A 20471-nucleotide genomic window follows, 5' to 3' on the forward strand; every position below is an offset into this window, starting at 1 on the left:
GCCTGCGGCGTATTTTAGAACTACGGTCTGTTGTCACTTAGGTGATCGGTTCGCCTGGCCAAGAGTGGCCAAGAGTAGATGAGCAGAGCAGGATTTATATTTCACGCAGCGTTTTCTTGTTTATAAACTAATTTCTAGTACAAAAAAGTAGCAAAATTATTGTGAACATGGACGACAAACTTCGGCAGATGGAAGATGAAATGAACAGGTAATTAAAACTTGCTCAATTCCTGGTAAATGTGTATCTTAACTTCTTCAGTTTTCCCCTAACCTCAGATGTCACGATACGTTTTTCAATCAACATCCGTACATCATAATCATATAAACAATTCATCTAAGTTACAATAATATGCATCTGTCTGAATTTCAAAATCTTATTTACCTTCATCTACATGACAGATCTGTATCTTTTCACGTATAAGGATAGCCCTGCTGCTCACTCTGTTTACATACAAATATGTTTACAATGTTTAGGTTTGAGGCTGAAATCGGGGGGCAGCTTGTTACCTCTGTAGTCAGACCTGTCATAGGAGTAAACACATACAGCCAAGTAGCCAGGCAACTCGAACAGCATGAAATACCAACTCCAGTGGTAGCAGCAGCTGCGGCTTCGTTGGCATTCTCTCCTATGATTGGCTTTCCACCTCCGCCACCACCACCACCGCCAATGCTAATACCCCCACAAGTTGCAAGACAATGTAAAGAAAAAATGAATGATTCGTTTTAATTTATTACATCGTCCTGACAATTTTTTACCAAGTTTTCAAATGACTTAATTTCAGCAGCTATCTCAATGTCGACGTATTCATCACCTGCTCAAATAAGCAACTCGTTCTTACCAAACACATCGGATAATAGCTTGAGTGCTACACCAAAAACATATGAGCCAACTTCAGCACCGATCATCCGTCAGGAAATTATAGAGCAAATAATTAATACTAAAATTCCTGAGGACGAGGGAAAAAAGAAAGTTAAAGCTAAAGGTGTCAGTACAGCAGCTGAGTTAGCAATCAGTCAAGGAAAAGCTAGCTCGATTATGGCCAATGCTAGTGCTGAGGAAACGCATCCTAAAGGCAAAGGAAAAAAGAACAAAAAAATCATACGAATGGCTGGTGGGCAAACATGGGAAGACACATCACTCTTGGAATGGGACGAAGGTAACGTTTGCTCTAAACTCAAAGTTATTAAGCAAATCATATTTACTTAATTTAATTGAGCTTATTTGTAAAGTTTGCCCTAACATCTTGATAAGTTGTCTTTTCATTAACCGAGATCATTACTTTTCCTCAGATGACTTTAGAATATTTTGTGGTGATCTGGGAAATGATGTTACTGACGAAATGTTAGTCAGAGTATTCAGCAAGTACCCAAGTTTCCAGAAGGCAAAAGTGGTGAGGGACAAAAGGACGAATAAAACCAAAGGTTTTGGTTTTGTTTCATTCAAGGATCCACAAGACTTCATCAGGGCCATGAAAGAGATGAACGGTAAGTTTTGTTACTTATTAATTCTCGAATTATGAACTGAATTCTTGTGTGCATTTGTTCCATGACTACGATCTTAAAATTTTGAGCTAATCGTAAGTTGGATGTCGAGCGATTCTGGGAATGTTGCTAATACTTAGTGTTGGAAACTCATACACCTAGCAAATAATAAAAAGATATCTGGAAATTGAAATCATACCATGCCGTCTTGTGTGATTTTCATTTAATATTTGTTGTCAAATTCATATTCCTTTGCTCACAGTCATTGATTGATTTTGCATTTATAGAGACATCTTATTTCTTGACATGCCTCAATAACACATTATGATACCTTTGGCAGAAAAGGGGTAATCCTCATATTAGAAATATATTCATTATACTTTTTATGCTTTACTTGGAAACATAGTTCATTTATTACCTTTAGAGCTTAGTAAAACTGAGCATGTTTATTCAATAATTGCTCCAGCCTATACATCGAGTTTTTATGCAGTTGTTGAGAATTAACCAAGCAGAAAAAATAAGTCGTAAAGATTTCTCAAAGTAATCTTATAATCGTTCATTATTCGTTGAATTAAAATCTATAAATAAATAACTACTTATCATGAATATTAGTAAATAAATAGCAGTAATAGTATACATAAATGACAACAATTTCATTTCAAGTACATATCGTGCGCATAAAATGTTGAGATTGTATGTGATGAGACTGTATTTACCACCGAAATTCGTAACAGTTACCAGTAACAATGAAATTAGCTGTGGTAATCTTGATTACGAATTCTGCATATTACAGTGAATTTTTTTATCGTTTTAAATTTAGCTATTGTTACGTTATAAACGCTGCTTTTGATACGATTATGTTGATAAAGTTTAAGCATAATAAATGATTGGGATTCTTGTAATAATATTCGAAAATTCATACATTTCATAAAGTGGCTAATTTTAGAGTTACCTACAGAATGGCAGTTTGTACAATTGGTAAATTGGGTTGAAGTTCAAGTTTTTTTTTTCAAGTCCTGATAATATAGCATTATTTGACAATTGTTTTAACTCTGTGAGATATTGATGCGGTTATTAACGAAGAGTACTTTTCTTTGGCAAACTTTGAATTGTGAGATTACAGTAATTATTCCTCTAATCGCGCAGTCCCTTAGTCACATTCGCATTTTTTATCTGGAAATAACTATTTCCCAAGCGGTCCCCATCCGTAAGATACAAAGAGTTGAGGTATTATGGAGTACTGCCTTCTTCCAGAAGCTCCGTTTCGTAGGGCTACGCGATTGGTCGAGTGTCTGGGTGGTGGTAGCGAAGCAGGGCTTTCCAATGGAAGTGCTCTCACCGGTTCGATCTCGTTAGCCCCTAAGCAAGCAAATTTATTATTTGAAAGTAATCATGTATTGGATCATTGAAAAAAATGTACGCAGATTGAGCCTCCAGAAGAATCCATAATAATTTGAAAGCCCAGCCAAACCTTACCTGTGTTACTGTTGGAGCGCGAACTGTGCGGATTCATATATAATACAGAAAAAGGCATTCCACCCGCTCCCCATCCGCGAGAGGTGAATACACCTTTTTTAGCTATTCTATTAGTTGGCGGCAAAGTGTCTAGAGATGGTTGCGCAACGATTGAATTTTGATCCCGGTGACTCTGGAGTCTGAAAGTATAGAAATAAAATGTTTAGTTTAATTTTATATTCATAAAAGAACTGTTTGCGCTTGAATCAACGGATTGCTAATCATGCTTCTAGTACCATGCAAATTTTTTTTGTCATCTGTCTAAACGTTGATAACTTTTGAGCTATTAATATACACACAATCGATAAAATTTTAGTCACAAATAACAAGTGAAGCGATAGGAGATGTTCAGTACACGTGTTAATGCTGCATGAGAGATAATTAATTTAAATCGGAGAACTAAATTGACTGAATCAGTCAACTTTGCCTGCTTCCCCCTCTCTAAAACATACATAATCGAAGCGTAATTCCTGTTTTTAAAATTCGCGTCAGTCTGGTATATACAAGTTGTGTAATGGATAGCTGCTTTTCAATTTCTCAACATCTTATCAATATTATCGATGGCACTTGCGCGTGTTTGTCAAATCATTTAGCCTGATAAATTCCCTCATTTCTCCTGCATATAGACCATTAATTAATCTGTCAGAACGAATGGCACTTTGATAGTTCAACTCTATTAGGTCAAAGAGACAGCTCATTTCTTTCTCAGATTTCCAATCTAAATATGTGGGGCATTACAGCTGAATCCAGATGTTGAGATAACTTACATTCTGTATTATTCATTCTGTTATTCAGTTAAGTTTAAAGAATTTCTTACGTAGAATATCGCAATTCGATTTTTTCTGTAAAAGCTTTCATACTCACAAAGAGAGAAAAAAGAAATAAAAAAATAAAATTGAAACACGATTTAACGTGAAATATTAATCCGAAGAAACGTGATGAAGTGAGATTAAATACGGCTAATTCCGAATAATAGAAGAGATTTCGTTAGTTCTAATTAATTTTGAACAAAGTCAAGGTTCACACCTCGTTGGAAATCGTGAAATAAATTGGGTGTATAAAATCGTGGAGACTGGAAGATATGGATGACAAAAGTTTGGAGTTGCGATCGAGCAGTAGCTATTAATTACATGAGAAAGTCAGACTTAAATGAACCTATTGAATAAAACTTTTTTAGATAAAGATCGGTATTACATATTAGTGAGAGATTTTTATCTACCTCAGAGGATCTTTATAGTAATCTTGCTTAGCTGGTAGTTCCTGTCTCTGTAAATATTCCCAGCAACGTCCTCCGGGCGAACAATCCACCATATTTTCATCCCAGGATCCATCGGTCGTTTGGTGTAGAAAAGGGGCGCATTGAACCAGAAGTGCATTCAAGCTCAAGATTATAGTTACTTGATAAATAATCATCATTCTAGATTCTAATATAGGAAACATGTTGCTTCTTTTCTATTCCTTTCCTTCTTTTTTTCTTCTTCTCAGCAGGCTGATATACCTCGTCGAAGTGTATGTACTACACAAATTTACTTCTGTAACACAGAAAATTATACGAACCGTCAAACCTGAATGCTATTTAAGTCTAGAAAAGGTCGATGAAGATTATAGAAATATTAGTTCTAAATAGGAAGAGGGTAAAATCTCGAAGATAAGCTGGCGTGGTATCGCAAAGAAAAAAAAAAAAAAAGCTAAACTGGAAATGTACTTTTGACTGTTTACCAGACGTCTGGCAACCGCCGAAGGTGACTTACTCACAATCGGTAGCCCCGTGTGTTTGCATTTCAAGACATTGATGGATGCAACCACTACGCCTTACCGTATTACGTATCAATATTAGAAGGAACGTCAGTGCCTTTTGTTTTCAGACACGTGGTTATACACGAGGGTAAAACTGTCCTACCCCGTGTGTCCTTCCTCCATGACTCATTATTCTTGTTTTGTCATATCGGGTTGTATTAACTTTATTCTTTTTTTCTTTGAAAATTCTAATTGAAACTTAGAATATATCGAATTCGTTTAATCGAATGTTTGTGAGACGTTGGTATGGAATTGCGTTGGCATTAAATATTCTTATATTTTGTTAGAATGAAAACGTATGAGAATTTTTTTTTTCCCCGTAGGGAAAGAGAGAGAGAGAGAGAGAGAGAGAGAGAGAGAGCGAGGAAGAGACGTTTCATTTTTTTGCGATTTACGTGAGATCCGAGATCAGGGCGTGAGACCTTTCAACAAGTCAATGCAATTTTTGAACCAGAGCCAGTTTCAACCACGTAGGGTTCAAGTATAATAGCCCACCACTTTCTGAGTATAACTCAATACTTGCAGGGGTCTGAAAATACGCTGCACGTGGCGTATGGTGTTACACGAAATTCAATTTGCTCGAGAATTATTTTCTAGCGCGGTAGTAAGTTCACGGTGCGACTATTTTTAGAAATAATCTCTCCCTCTCGGAATACATTTCTTCTAAAATTGTCGAACCTCGGTACGTTACCCGTGTAACTAAATTTTTATCGATGCCCGCGTTCTAAAATTTTAACGGCATCACGAAGGATTGTAAGAAACTTACGGAAAATTAACCGGTCGATGATGTATAGAAATTTCGTTAAATACCCGGAACATGGAATCTTAAGTCTAATTGAGATGTTTTTATGTGCATACATATTTTATACAATGGCTTAAATACTGTGGAACACCATAGAAATATGTGTCTTACGGTTCTCAGATCACTTTCAATTTCAATCTATAACTAAGTCGTATCAGTTGAGAATTTCAATCTTCGGTTCGGATTATATGGAAAAGTGAGATGGTTTCAATAATGAAAGTTTTCAATTATTCTGTCTTGGTTTAAAAACAAAAAAAAAAAAAAACCCGTTAAAAGGAAGGGAATTCTATTTGACATATTGTGACGGTTGCCGGCTGATAGCGAGGCGCCGTTGATAAGCTGGAGGTGGCAAAAAGTTCACCGGACAGCTGAGTATATCGTGCTTGATCGGGGCCAAGCTGGTCACGTAAATTTTAAATTAGAAGAAACAAGGAAAAGACGATCATCGTTCCATGTACGATTTGCAATCTGTATACAGTATTTTACTCGCGAGTCAAGTGACTCTCATCATTCGATCACGCACAATTATCTCACTGGCTGGTTGACCGCTTCAAATTCACATGTGCATGTGTACAGGCACACGCGAATAGGAGATGAAAAATGCAAAAAAAAAAAAAAAAAAATCAAAGTAAAATTCATTCTATTTTTTCACCGTAAATTTGATTTTTTCTCTTTGCAATCAAATTCGTGTATACTCGATTTTATTATGACTAATGAAACGCGTGACTTAATCGATTTTAAACCGGAATTGCAGTTTTTCCGGAAAATTAGAAAAGAAAAGTAATATTTCGGTAAAATCGATACTAAATGATACCTAATTATTTTTGCGTCAAGATTCAAAGGATTGCCGTAATTGATTGTATTCCTTTGTCTGATGGCATAATATTATACGCATAAGTGTTACAAATATCTTTTTATCCCGTAACGCAATTCTAGCGTTGTTCTGCGGTAAACAGTATTTAATTGATTATTATTCGCTGACTGTGCAGCCTTCATCTATTAAGAAAACATCGAGAAACTGTAAACAAGTTGTACCGAAATCTCGAACCGCAATTACCAAGAAGTATATTATACATGTATAATGTATATCTATATAATATAAAACTAACATAACGATACAACGAATTATTAATTCAATGATAAAAATTTAGTTTAAGTAATTTAATGTTGTGATGCGGAGAGCCTTAAATATATTATACTTATACATAGGTGTGTATATATATATATATATATATATACATATATATACATATATATATATACACATCTGATGAGGATATATATACCTATATATGATTCTTAAAAAAATTATCATTGAATTAATGATTCGTTCTATCTTGATGTTATTTTTATATCCATCGTCCATACTGAATGACAATTAAATTTGATAGCAAAACCTACAATTTCAATTTGGCCTGCAGTTGTTTTGTATTTTTTTTTAAATTTCCGTTGATTCAATCCCGTTTTGATTGAGTTGTAACTCACTGCGTTTTGATGTTGTTACGCGTGTCATTGTAAATCGAAAGCTTATTGAACGGAGTGCCGGTGTTTCAAACCCAGAAGAATCTAAGATTATGCATTTCTTATGATAAATCGTTTGCTTCGATTCGGAATCATTGAAAAGGATATTTGGGTATAACGACATTTTGTCTCTGATGATTAGATCTTTTTTCAGTTTCACTTGAATTCTCGTCTAATTGCCAATTCCTTTCCACGTCTAAATTCTTTCAACGAGCATAACGTTGCAACAGGGATCCCATCGCTCTATCAGTAAACTGACTCTTTATTCAACCGTCTGGCCATTATAATGAAATTGGACTGTTTTTCGCTGTGTATATTATTTTTTCATTCTGGTTTTTTCAAAGAATTATTATATCATTCTCGTTTTCATTATTTGGACGCAAACTTCAGAGGGAACAGCAGCAAAGAAAAGCGCAACAATTTTGTACATTTAAAATATGTTTTATACACTCGGTAAACCCTTCGTATATTTTCATCAAGTTAACCGAGCCTCAACCAAATTTCGTCTAATAACGAACAAATTTCATCAGCAATTTTAGGAAAACATCGCCAGTAGATGTGTTTATAGATTTGAAAGTCAAACACGGTTTTACGTCATTAGATGTGTACTGTATCTGTAGCCATTGATACCACGCGATTGATACCTCAGGTTTTCTTAAACTAGTTTCAGTTCATTTTATTCAACATTGCCAATTGACAACCGTTGCATGAAAATAATAGATTAAAAAATACCAATCCTAATGTTTTTTCTTTTAAAAACAACACTCGTAAGCCGAGTTGCCGAAAAGTCAAACTCGCGTTCTAAAGGTTGCAGATTTTTTTTTTTTGTCGCACTTCCGGAAAATAATTGTCCTCCGTCCGCATGAATTTATTTAGGTTGGCAGATTAAGGATTCAGTTGCATGTATTCAGATTGTTAAACTCTAGTGGATCGTACTTATTCGGCTTGTACAGCGTAAGGCAAGTGCGACGATATGCTCGTGTGTGATGATTAAGTTAAAGTCGAAGACAAGCAGTTTTGCGGGGGAATTACTGCAATGCGTGTATCTATTTCTGTGACATTCCGTATTATTTTTAGTACGACGTTATATTTATCATTGCGATTAAGTTCAGTGAGGAGGGAAGCGGGGTTGGGGAATGAAATGGTGGCAATTTTACAACTCGCAGACACCACGAGAACGCTTCGTTTGCCAGTCACTTCACCCAGCTTGTAACCTTTAACGGTGATGGCTTCATATATGCGTGTTGCGGGAAAAGAGAAAATGTAAGAGCAACAAAAACAACGCGAAACGAGCTTCGGAATACTTCAATATTGCGTATATTTTTTAATACGCGAACAAAAATGCTCTGGAAATTTGTTTTTGTCCGATTTTCATTTGCGTGTTTGTTTATTTTTTCTTATTTGCCACTTGAGAAAACTCTCAACCTGTATAGGATTATAACAAAAGTTCGATTTTCCGGTCACGTGAGATAAGTACGCTATTAACATCGTATTGATGAGGCATATTTTCAACCCATCGTTGTGTGTGTATATATATATATATATATATATTTTTCTGTGACCCATTTCTGAAATTTCATTACGTCACCAGATTTTGCCTATTATTTTTGCATCACGGAGGTACTGCACGTTGGCAAGAATTAAAAGAAGAAAGAAAAGATAAAAGTATGCTGAAAGAAATTACCTCTTACTTTCTAGAATTATTTTCAATTTCTATAAGATTCAATAAAACACGCAAACGGAGAGATATTATCGATGATAATTTTGTTCTAAAAAAGAAAAAAGAAACGACAGTGAAGCGTAACTACTTAATGAAGTCGAATAATTTATTGAACTTCAATTAATGTTGATAAATGTCAAAAGCAAGAGTTTACAACAAACCCATATGCAGGGAAAAGCGAGGTACAGTTTATCGTAGAGTCGCTGGTAATTTAAAGTTATAAAACACTTTCCCTTGCCACGATTTAATTTCACACATCATGAGCACCTCCACGTGCTGCATGGCTTTGTCTATGGATATTGTAATTATTTTCGAAGATTGACTCGTTTGTACATTCTATCCGGATCTTGAGCTGTAATTATGTTATTGCTTGGAAATAACCTACGCAACTTACGTTACTAAGTCGGGTGAAGTCGGGGCTTTGACGTTATAGATAGGCGAATTTTACTTGAACTTACTTTGCAGTAATTAAAGTGGTCGTGTATGCTGTATATATCCTAGAATTTCGAATCGTCGGTTGAATGTCACGGGAATTCGCTGAAGAAACGTTTCTGTTCGTTATTTCCGTTCTTTACATGACTCGTCCGAAACAAACGCAAATTGGGACACAGAGAGATTTATTCGTGTGACGATTGAAGGAAAAAAACAAAAATGAATAAATAAAACATGAACCTTTGCCAGTGAAACACCGAAATTTGTCTACCAACGCGATAACGTATCACAGCATCAAAGTTAAATTATCTCTGTTCATACATGGTTCAGAATGTGTAATTTCCTTTTTTTTCCATTTCGTTTCATTTCATGCCAGTGTAAGGATGGAATTAATAAAAATTGATTTCATGATTTCCCCACGCAAGTTTGCTTTCCCATAGACTTAAATCGAAAGGCTTTAACAATATTATAACAGAATTTCGGCTCGTTCCAAACTTCTGTAAGGTTTTTGTGTACCTACATTATCAAAAGTTCCGACTATACCTTCGGTTAGTTTACTTGTCTTAATTCTAGAGCTCTCTCAAACCCCCGACAGTTATCCATACGAAGTTGTGCTTACGTACCGAAATTAATTACAAACTGTAGTGTAGCACGTTGTGTTGCGCCAAGTCAGAGGTAACCGCAAAATAAACATACGTACACAGATCTGCACAAGTTCCGTTCAAATTAATCGTTCGTTCGAGTTGATCAACTCGAGGAATCCAGCTTTATGTAACATTGTAACTTACTTGCGGTGGTTGCACCCACGAGATCCTCGGTCAAGGACCACTTTCGAACGATCAGTCCATCTCTGCAACCTGTATCTGGAGCCAATTAATCGAGTTCGGATATCAATTTGGCCGAACATTGCAGACGGAGGTTTCACCTACGCTCTTGATCCGGCCGAGTAGTCAATGTTTAATACGGTTACGGTTATTTTTGCACCAACACAATCCTGACGAATTATGAATGGAATGCCAGTCGTGCGGAGTCACGTAACTTCGACATTTCATCATCGGACGTTCGAATTAGCGGAGCAATTGGTATTCATAAACCGCGATGACACCTACCTTGTTTGCGGTTTACATTGAAACAATACCAGCCATCTTTGTACGCAGATACGTTCAATACGCACACTTCATCGGGAATATTTCGATGCGCGCGTATGGTATCGATCAATCGTCAATTTTTTTAAATATTCTCGAACCCCGATAAGAGTATTAAAGTTTACTGTTTCTGTGGATAACGATTCTCCATTTTCACGGATTATCTCATCATACTTTATAATTGTAGACATCCATCTCACAGGTACCCACTTTACCTATGTATTGTACTACCGATTAAAGTTTTATCGAAATAAACGCGAATTCGCGCCGCAGGGGCTGTGTGATCGATTGTTATATTAGCCAAATTAACCCGCCAAATATCGCACAGAGATTTGACGCGGGCTCGAAATGTATGTATAGTTGTATCAATAGAGCTAATACATGTATATGTGTACATATTGGTTTGCATATTCGGGCTAAACCGGGCCGACAATGGAGTCGCAGATACGGCTGTTAGGTATTTTTACTCTCGCGGTTAAATTGAAACCCCGCGCGTTATTAATATATTATAATGCCACAATTTAAACAAAAAAAAAAAAAACGTACATGCACAAGTCATGATTTTCACGGTTCGATATCAACGAGATTGTCATTTACGGAAGCGTATTATTCAGCCGAGAATAAAAGAAGAAAGAAAAGATTGTAAATGAGATATCTCTGAAATTTTTTGTTTTTCGAAATTTACCAACATTTTTTGTTACGAACCATAACGTAAGAAGTTAACCACCTAGTCATTTAAACTTTTTTCTCCCCGTGTAAAACTGAAGGTGACGAAATTTTTGTTTCGCATATTATAGTTGGTTCTCCAGAAAGAAGTGAAAAGGTAGAACGAGATTACAAATCTATGTCATTATTACGATAATACGTGCTGTACGAGTGTAAAAATCGGAATCCATCAGATATTAGTTTGACGTTTTATATTCTTCAGTAACGTTGAACGGGGGGAAAAAAGCGCGCTTTCAAAACGATACACAGAAAAAATTCTAGTTACTTTTACTATGCAGTCGTTTAAGTTTTTCATGATAACCGAAAAATATACAAGTTCCAAGTACGAAATGAAAATTTCATTTGCAGTTGTAACCAGAAAATCTACTATGCGTTACTGTTCTTTTTGATTATAGTTACGCTTATCAAATTTTTTTCCAACTAAGGCGATGATAATTCGCCGTTAGTGCAATAAGAAATTCATGTTGCGGCTTTAATTTAATTGAAATTTTTTTAGTAAACTAAGCAAACAGATTTCATCCTCCAACAATCACAAAATTTACCATCGGCAACTGTAATCGTACTAAATAGTTTCTCGTAGTACGTTTTATTTCTAATTCGAATATATAACATTTAAATCGTTGTTGTATCGTTGCCTACTTTATGAAAATTTCCAATGATAACAATAACAGATGTAACTTTTCTCAGTGTAAATGTTAGCTTTTTTTAATTACTTTCACTTTTTGCCTTTTTTCTATAAACGATGCTTGAAAGAGTTACCAGCAGTTGTTTCTCGAAGAGAAGTTAGAATAGCAAAAAAAAAAATAAAAAGACGAAGACGAGTGATTAACTTTTCACGATTACCCCGAAAGTTCGCCATTAAGTAAGAAAGAAAGTTTCATTTACCTGTCGCATTCGTTCGTAGTCGTTTTCCTTGGGTTCTTCTACCCCGTATCGTTCGTCTCGTTTTCCGCGTTGCTGCCTGTATAATTTACGTCAAAACTCTTCTAACACCTCTCTTTGGTTTACTTGATCTTACGATCTCACTCGTGTCTGTTTGTCTCTTTCTCTCTCTCCCCCTCTCTCTATCGCTCTCTGCAAACTACCAAGCCCTCGAAAATTAATTGCACCAGTTGTAGATGCTTCGCGTTGTGTTATACAGGCTGCACTTTGGTTTTCCTTTACTGCCAGGGTGACGGCGTCGGAGTGCGTCGCGACGAACGGCGTCTCGCTACTAATTCAACAACCCCTACCCGAACCGGACCTCCCACCCTTATAAGACAGGCCAATAGGATTTTAGGATATATTATCAGCCAATCGTCGAAAACTTTTTTTTTCCTCCCCACCATTTTCATGTATAAATTTTTTTAATGTTTTTAATTATTATTTTTTTTTTTTTGTGTGTGTACTTTTTCATACTTTTTATTTGCATAAAAATCGGCGCGTATCGGGGGTGGGGGGAGGGGGGGGCTAGGAAAAAATTGAAGCATCTGCATGCGCGTGTGCACGTGCTTTTTTATCCTGCAGTTTTGCGTAGAGGGAGAAGAAGAACTCGTGCAAATCGACGTCGCGTAACCCTGCAATAACAATAAAGACGATCCCATCGTGTCTACGTACATATACGTACGTGCATACGCACACGTAGGTCGCTGTGCTATCTCACATCCATCGTACGCGTACGATAATTGATGAACTTACATCAATCTTCCATTTACTGGCTATTGTAGCTATTTATATACCACCTATAAACCAATATAATAATCGTCTTGCATTGCCGAGGTGTAGGTATATCTTTGTTACATATACCTTAATAATTAGAGACCGAGGAGGCGAGTTGATAAGGGATGAAAGATTTCTACTCACTCGGTAATACATCCTCGTGGAATTTTTATTAATTTTTTTTTTTAGTTGTGTTTGTTTATTTATTTATTTACTTGATGCTTGCGGGTAATTTTTTTTCCATGCCATTTAACAGCTCTACGAACGATTTTTGGGTCATGACTTCGAGATATACACTCGATAATTAATTATGAAAATCTCGCCATTACACAACACGTATATATATATATATATATATATTATGTAAAATATATATATATATATATATTTTTAATACAAATTCTTTTCGCGTTTCTGATATATATATTTATATTCTGATATATATATATATATATCAGAAACGCGATAAGAATTTTTACTCACGAAACACACAAGTCGTATGGAATTCTAAATGTGAATAACAGAAATAGAACGAATCGTGTATTTTTAGTCGCGGTTTTGTTGAATATTTAGTACTTGACTCAGGATATAGAAAATAAAAATGTGCAACCGATAGAATGCATGTGCGTATAGAAGTATATTTTTAGTTTCAACATCTGAGAACATTTTCAAACTCATCTCTGCAGGAATTTCAAATATATTTATTTATACATATGTATATATGTATTATGTGTTTATTATACCTTCGCTATGCGCCCTTGTATATACGCTAGGCGTGAATATGTTTAATAATATATTACACGAGTAGGCGATTGATCGCGGGCTGTAGGTGTAACCTAATTGTAAGAACATGTGACAAGAAACATAGTCTTCCGTGAAAAATATAAAATTTATACTCCATATTTCACAATTCAGCTGCGGATGAAGAGACAGAGCTCCGAATTTCATAATTAACATTATAACTCTGGTTAATCGCGCAGCGCTTGACGAATGTTGTTATAACTATGATTACCTAATTTTCCTCGACGAAAGTTCGGGAAATCGATCGTCGAGGTGAAAATGAAGTTGAAGAACAATGAAATATATCTTTCCTTCCTGTATTGCCATTCTTAAAATTCCACGCCGTCAAATCCATTGTAAAATTACAAATTAGTGATTTATCGAATTTTTCTTCAATGTTTCAATAGTTTGAAGTTAGGAACTTCAACCTCGTGTTTTTCAGTGATAAAGACTCGAGTCGCGCCGAAGCAACAAGTTGTTTCTATTCACTGCGGGCCGGGAACAGGCTGCAATTATAATTGTAATGAAACCTAAAGTTTACGAATTAGGTTTGAGATTAAGAAAGTATCTTATTATTATTTATTTGTTTATTTATTTATTTTTCAAACAGAATTACAGCGCGTTATATTGAAATTGTATTAAAATCATTGTGTACCGTTTCGTTTCCCCTCGAAAGAAGTTCTTTCTTATATTCATGTTGAAGCACACACTCCAATAAATGAATAATAATATAAACCTTTGTGAAAATTTAAACGAGCGTTTGATTCATACAGCATGTATAAGGTAGCGCTTGTAGCTTTACGCGATGTTTCATTATAATAAAGGTTGGTAAAAACACGCTTTCCTGGAGTCATTGTGTCGACATCGGCGAAGCTTTTGTCCTTTTTTTATGTCCTGCATCAAGCTCTCGCTTAGATTCAAGCCATTGACTGTAGGAAAAACTGAATCTGTCACGAGGATTAATAAGTTTAGCTTTTTCATTTCTGCGGGTTTTTGTCAAATGTTACACAGTTTTTAGATTAAAAATTCGCACACTCCAATAACGGCCGGGGTTTTGTTACTCTTAAACGGCTTTCCCCGCGTGCAAAGAATTTCATTATTATAATCATTCGATTTTGGTTCACAATCGAGTAATTGGGACGCGGAGATGATGATAAACTGAACGGATATCTAAACGGCGTTTGAGGTACCGGAACATCCGGTGTAACCTTGCGCTGTTATGATTAAAATTACACTGCTGATCCGTGTACAAGTCCTTCGATTACGCAAACCATTTAACACCTCTGTAGAATTGTAGTGATTTGTAGATTTCAAGAGAATGTCAATAAATTCAGCGATATTTTTCTCCCTCTTTTGCCGTTCTATAATTCGCTACTCGTTACAAATATTCAAGGAGCGCAGGAAATTTGACGAAGCTGAAAACCTCGCAATAACAACCACATTTCATTAACAACTACAGGTGTACAAATAAGTTTATCCAATTTTGAACCATCTTTTCAACGATTTCGAGGTGGATGGTTTTCCACGTAGTGAATAACAAGTCTAACGTTATACAAATGCATCGCAGAATATATACAAAGGAATATAACACGACAGAATGTCTCTTATTGTGCATAAATCGTAAGCGTGGGCGAATAGAAAGGAGCCGGTATCTTCGTGCAGAGACCCCCTGCGATTTGTCGCTTCCGAATCCCACGCCTAGGTGATTCCTTATCGTTAATAGAAGGTCCTAGACTTGTGCAGTTTGCCAACGTCATTCTATGACCCATCATGACCCGATACGCCTCTACGTCAAGTTCGCATTGAAGACAGCCAATGACCGTCGTTCCCAAAACAGACCCTTCTTATCTCGATATTGCGTTGCTTATTTTTGTACTTGAAAAATCCGCGCTGCGGATGAAGATGGAATAGATAATCCCGTCGGAATTTTCGACTTTGTGTGTGCGTATGTGTGTATAGAAGATGTTATGAAGCATGAAATTGATCCTTGATGCATGCTGAAAGAGTAGAGTTATTTACGTTGTACAAATTATTACATTATATTCAATGCGGTGTATAAGACACGTGGACGTTTTTTTGAATGGTAAGCTTGATTAAAATCGTCAAGGTATTTCTGCAAGATTAACCTCGGCATCTTTGTTTCGTTGTATATAACGTGGATAATTGCTTCTTATGCTACGAGAACAAACATTTTTTCAATTTCTTTTCAGGATTCTTATTATTCTCACATCCTCATCGTGAAAATGAAGCGTGACAGAGAAGCTGAGTCGTATAATACATATTGTAACGGAGTTGTCCAGATCCCTAATACATCTTCGATCAACGGATTATATTCTCTAAATCAGCTGTTTCATCAACTGTCATAATCAATATCGTTGTCGTGTAAATCAATAACAGTTAACGTTCTTATTCTAGGTAACCAGTCTTGTCTTAGACTTGAAACCCACATAACGTATAGCTATTTTCAATATACTGCCTTTTTCCAGATTTCATCTTTGCCTCTGTTTTATTTAACTTGCTTTCACTTAATTCACTCGGAGAACCGTTTTAATCGTTGTTTTCACGAGCTGTGTTACCATATTGTAATAATATAAATTGAACAATGTCTCGGAGACTTTTTTTTTCTTATATATAACTCGGGGCTTAAATATTCCACCTGAACACAATATATCGTCGGAGATATTAGAACTGGAGAAGTTTCGCGCGGTACAGCGATAATTGAATTTACAAAACAATTAAAAATTATATCTCTGACGTCAATTGGTTTTTCAATTTTGTCAAGCCTGCAACCTCTCGATCTGCTTGAATATCGGGTATAGCCATTATTCGATAAACAATTTTCACGGTCTGGCTACCACCATGGCACCAGCTGTCCCATTAATTAATGAGTTGCTTGGAATTTCATTCTTTCAATTCGATCACATAATCATTGTTCAGCAAACGCGTGGGAAAATTTATTTCAGACGCATTCGATAATCACATGGTACGAGTAGTACTGCAAAACAATCTCTGATCCGCGAATTTAATTCACACTGCACGTATAATATATTATTCATCGGATAGCGTATAATTTATAGATCTCCGTTAAGGCGAATCGATATTCCATGCAAATGTTGATTTTAAGCTGTTCTGACTGACCTAATTGTACTTAACGTAGTCCTCCGGCACACAGAATTCCACTTCAGTGCAATTCAGTGATTAATTTGCCAATTCAACTGATATCGTTTCTCAATGGATATAAAGAGCAAATTTTTTTCACGAACGTTATACAAGCACCGAGTTGTACAAAGGAATAGCGATGTATACAAGTTACTAACATGATGTTCCACTAAGGCATTTCACGAATGCAATGCAGAGAAGCCGTTGCCAAATATCTCTTAAACGTTTTCTCCTCGCAATATTATTCGCGGGGTAAGTATTTTACACGAGTAAATAGGAAAAAAGAAACGAATGCACACGTTGGCCAAAAATATTCTCACTATACCGTTTATATTTAACTCGATGTTCATCCTATACAATATGCTAAATCTGAATAACAGAGATCCTTGCTTCTACTGAAATGTCAATAACACAGGCCCGCAAATTATAACTTTTAATTGCCTCTTTAAGTAATGATAATTTTTTTGTCTAAGTATTTAGGTATTTTGAATTAAAATATAGCGTTAGATTTTTTACAGCACATCGAAATTTATTATGTTATGCATTTTTGAACTATTTTCATGGGAAAAAAAATAAAATGATATATAAAACTGGTGATTAGATATAAAATGAACAGCATTAGGTTCAAACAAGACTTAAGAGACTGGATAAGTCAAACAGACTCGTGATATCTTTTTCTGCTTTCTTTAAAACTCCTGTTCAATGATGAGATGAACCGAATCGTCAATAGAAGAGAAAAACATTGATTTACTTTATTTTTTTTCATAAAAATAGTTCAAATATGCATAAAAATAAATCTTGGCGTGTTGTAAAAAGTCTAGCGCTATATTTCAATTCAACATATCTAAATACCTTTAAAAAAGAAAAGCATCGTTACTTGAGGGGGAAATTAAAGGTTGCGTTTCGCAGGCCTGTGTAATCCTTTGTTTTTATTCTAAGAATACCTACTTCTCAGTCACAGTAATTGATAGACAGAGAGGGAAGAAAAAACCCACGCAATAAAAGATGAACGATTTAAGTTTTTTTCTTCAACACAGTACGTCGAGGGGAAAAATTTAATCCCCAAACATTTCTATACGCATATGTCTTATCTGTGTGATAAGGACAACGTGCGACTTGCCCTAAGATCATTTTACACGTACAAGAGAGAATAAGAGAGCCTTGTATTTTCGATATTGGATGTCATCTATTCTGCGCAATTCTTTTGTTCCTGGGTGGAAAAATTATTTTGCGCATTCTTTGTCTGCGTCATCGAAGAATCCTTGAAGAAGGAGAGGAATAAGAAGGTATAAAGGGGAGATCTATCATTTGATCCTTATTCGACAGCAGGCTTTTTTCACTTTATATTCTGCTCTGTATTCCACGTGTATTTTAAACACGTACGAGGTGAGATACATTTCTTATATATTGTAATACGTGATGCAGGCGTATAACAAAACAGTGAGGAAACGAATCGTCGTTACTTTTAGAAACGACACAATACTCAGACCATTAGACGTAGAATAACCTGCGTAGAGAATTTACGTTAACCTTCCGTCACGTTCACAGTTCTGCGAAATACGTAATTGCGTGAAAATATTTTTTATAAAAACTTAACAACTCTGATCCTGTTTGTGTACCGGAATACTTTTTAATACCAATTTTAATTTCCCGTTGCACGTCAATTTCATTTTTATTTTCTTTTCCTTCGTTATATCTGATTGCAAATATTTATCCTTCACGTCATATTACTAAATGTTATTGAACAACCTTTAGATTATTATTTTTTACCCGATGTGTATACATAGGTACACAAATTTCTTCCGTATAAGAATTCCATTACCCTTATTAATATCCGAAATTGACATTTCAAGCAAGTACTTTGTTCATTCTTTTTCTATTTGGTAACACAGGGTCCGTATCTTTCTTTTCTTATCTTCAGTAAAACATTGACGAAGACCGATGTTCGCGGTTTGATAAAATCGTTTTAAACGTGTCGTGGTTTTACCTGCGGTTTTATAGTAGTAGTAATAGAATATTTTCCTCTTTCTATGTATGTCACACATTATGCGTATTTCCCCGTGAAATTACCTACCCTTTACAAAATTTCCGGAATATTTCTGATAAACGTGAAACCGCGTCGTGATCACAATTGTATGCAAAACTGGTAAACCGATTAGAACACGCGGAATGAAATAATATCTGCAGCTGCACCCGCATCCTCCTCCAACTTTCATAAACATGCAACGAAACTTTCGTTCGTATCTCGATAATTTTCAATTTTCGCAACGATAACAAAGATTTTCACTCCAGCAAATGACGAAGAATTTTTGTCCCCTCTATCAAACTGGAATTAATTATAAGTTGAACGTGTGAAAATTATCATACGTGGCATTAGTTTTTATACACGTATACAATATCAGTCTCGATATTAACCAGATTGCGTCACTTGAAAAACTCCGCGAGGGTGTTGTTATACTCGATGAATAAAGTAGGTTTTTCGAGTGCTCTACCGTGAGAATATGGCAGCAGGGGTTATAAGGCTTCGTTGTCACCGCATAAAAACCAGTCGATGAGTTTATATGCGACGATAAAAGTGATCGTAGCTATTGCGTGGGCGATATACTCGTATGTATCATTTTTCTCAATACTTAATATATAAATTCCAGCGGGCGACTCGGTATAACGAACTTCAATTCCCTCGGTATCGGTTTATAATTAACCCTGTCGATGTACGCGAATTTCTCAACTCCGTTTTCCTTTCTCTCACCTCCCGTAGAAAATGATGTTTAATTTTTTCTGTTTATCAATATTTCAGGACGGTACGTCGGCTCGCGGCCCATCAAGTTGCGGAAAAGCTCATGGAAGCAGAGGAATTTGGACAGCGTTCGAAAGAAGGAAAAGGAAAAGCAGGCTCTGATCGGATTACTCACCGGCAGGTGATGCGGACGGTGTCGATATCGCCGTTTACCTACGTCAACTTCTTGCGAAACACCGGACCGACCTTGTCGACCATCTTCAAGTCGAAATCCTTGGTCTTTTATCTGTGTATAATATTTGCAACACGCGTCGCGTTGTATGCAATACTTAGGATACAGTTTTAGCCAAAAGAGAAACGCATCTCTGGCTGACGAGTACTGTTTATATAATTTGTATGTTAAACGGGCCACTTTCGGTGCCACAGATGTCACTACCCTAATTTCGATGAGGAAAAAATGCGTACCGCTTGTTACTTGCAGATACGTTCAATACGTTTTGTTGTGTAATTTTCCGCGTGCGTATGGCGATTGGATACTGAAAGTTGTTGTAACAATAAAATGTACGTGAGACTTTGTATATATATATATTTAAAAAAAAGCTACTTCGATAAAAATAATAAAATCGCAACAGAATTGAACTGATCATGTCAAATTATATCCGGAAGTTATTTTTATTTACAACTTTTTAATAAAATCAAATACGTTCCATTGTGTAATCGAAGAAACACGCTTGTTATCATGTCTGTATAATGTGTTAATCCGAACGTTGAATTGTGGACTGTGTACTTTTAACTTTGTTGTAACTTTACCGCAAGTGTTTATGGAAAGAAGTTTACACGAATCAAATTTAATTCCCGCGAACACAATTCGCATCATATCGATTTACCAATCGACGTTAGAAAGAACTGCATATTACACCCTATTTAAAAAAAGTAAAGAAATACGTGACTAATACG

General features: G+C 35.8%; 2 protein-coding genes across 4 annotated transcripts; one reads left to right on the forward strand and one right to left on the reverse strand.

Annotated features, from left to right (window-relative positions):
* Positions 1 to 33: 33 nt before the first annotated feature.
* On the forward strand, positions 34 to 20170 carry LOC124301218 (RNA-binding protein 42). 2 transcript variants are annotated; one of them, XM_046756001.1, is made up of 5 exons: positions 34 to 208; positions 475 to 698; positions 783 to 1157; positions 1291 to 1485; positions 19575 to 20170. In XM_046756001.1, the coding sequence occupies exons 1-5, from the start codon at positions 168 to 170 to the stop codon at positions 19697 to 19699; spliced, it is 960 nt and encodes a 319-aa protein (XP_046611957.1). In that variant the 5' UTR covers positions 34 to 167; the 3' UTR covers positions 19700 to 20170. The 2 variants fall into 2 exon arrangements, with proteins under 2 accessions (XP_046611957.1, XP_046611958.1); XM_046756002.1 differs by having other exon boundaries at positions 35 to 208; positions 786 to 1157.
* LOC124301220 (uncharacterized) lies at positions 1794 to 12345 on the reverse strand. Of its 2 annotated transcripts, none has more exons than XM_046756006.1 (4): positions 12026 to 12345; positions 4217 to 4529; positions 2959 to 3137; positions 1794 to 2841 (listed from the first exon to the last, which is right to left on the reverse strand). In XM_046756006.1, exons 2-4 carry the CDS (start codon positions 4435 to 4437, stop codon positions 2666 to 2668), a joined length of 576 nt encoding a protein of 191 aa, XP_046611962.1. In that variant the 5' UTR covers positions 4438 to 4529; positions 12026 to 12345; the 3' UTR covers positions 1794 to 2665. The 2 variants fall into 2 exon arrangements, with proteins under 2 accessions (XP_046611962.1, XP_046611963.1); XM_046756007.1 differs by lacking the exon at positions 12026 to 12345 and adding an exon at positions 10058 to 10146.
* Positions 20171 to 20471: the final 301 nt, after the last annotated feature.

This window comes from Neodiprion virginianus, chromosome 3, assembly GCF_021901495.1.
Source record: "Neodiprion virginianus isolate iyNeoVirg1 chromosome 3, iyNeoVirg1.1, whole genome shotgun sequence".
NCBI classification, from domain to species: Eukaryota; Metazoa; Arthropoda; class Insecta; order Hymenoptera; family Diprionidae; genus Neodiprion; species Neodiprion virginianus.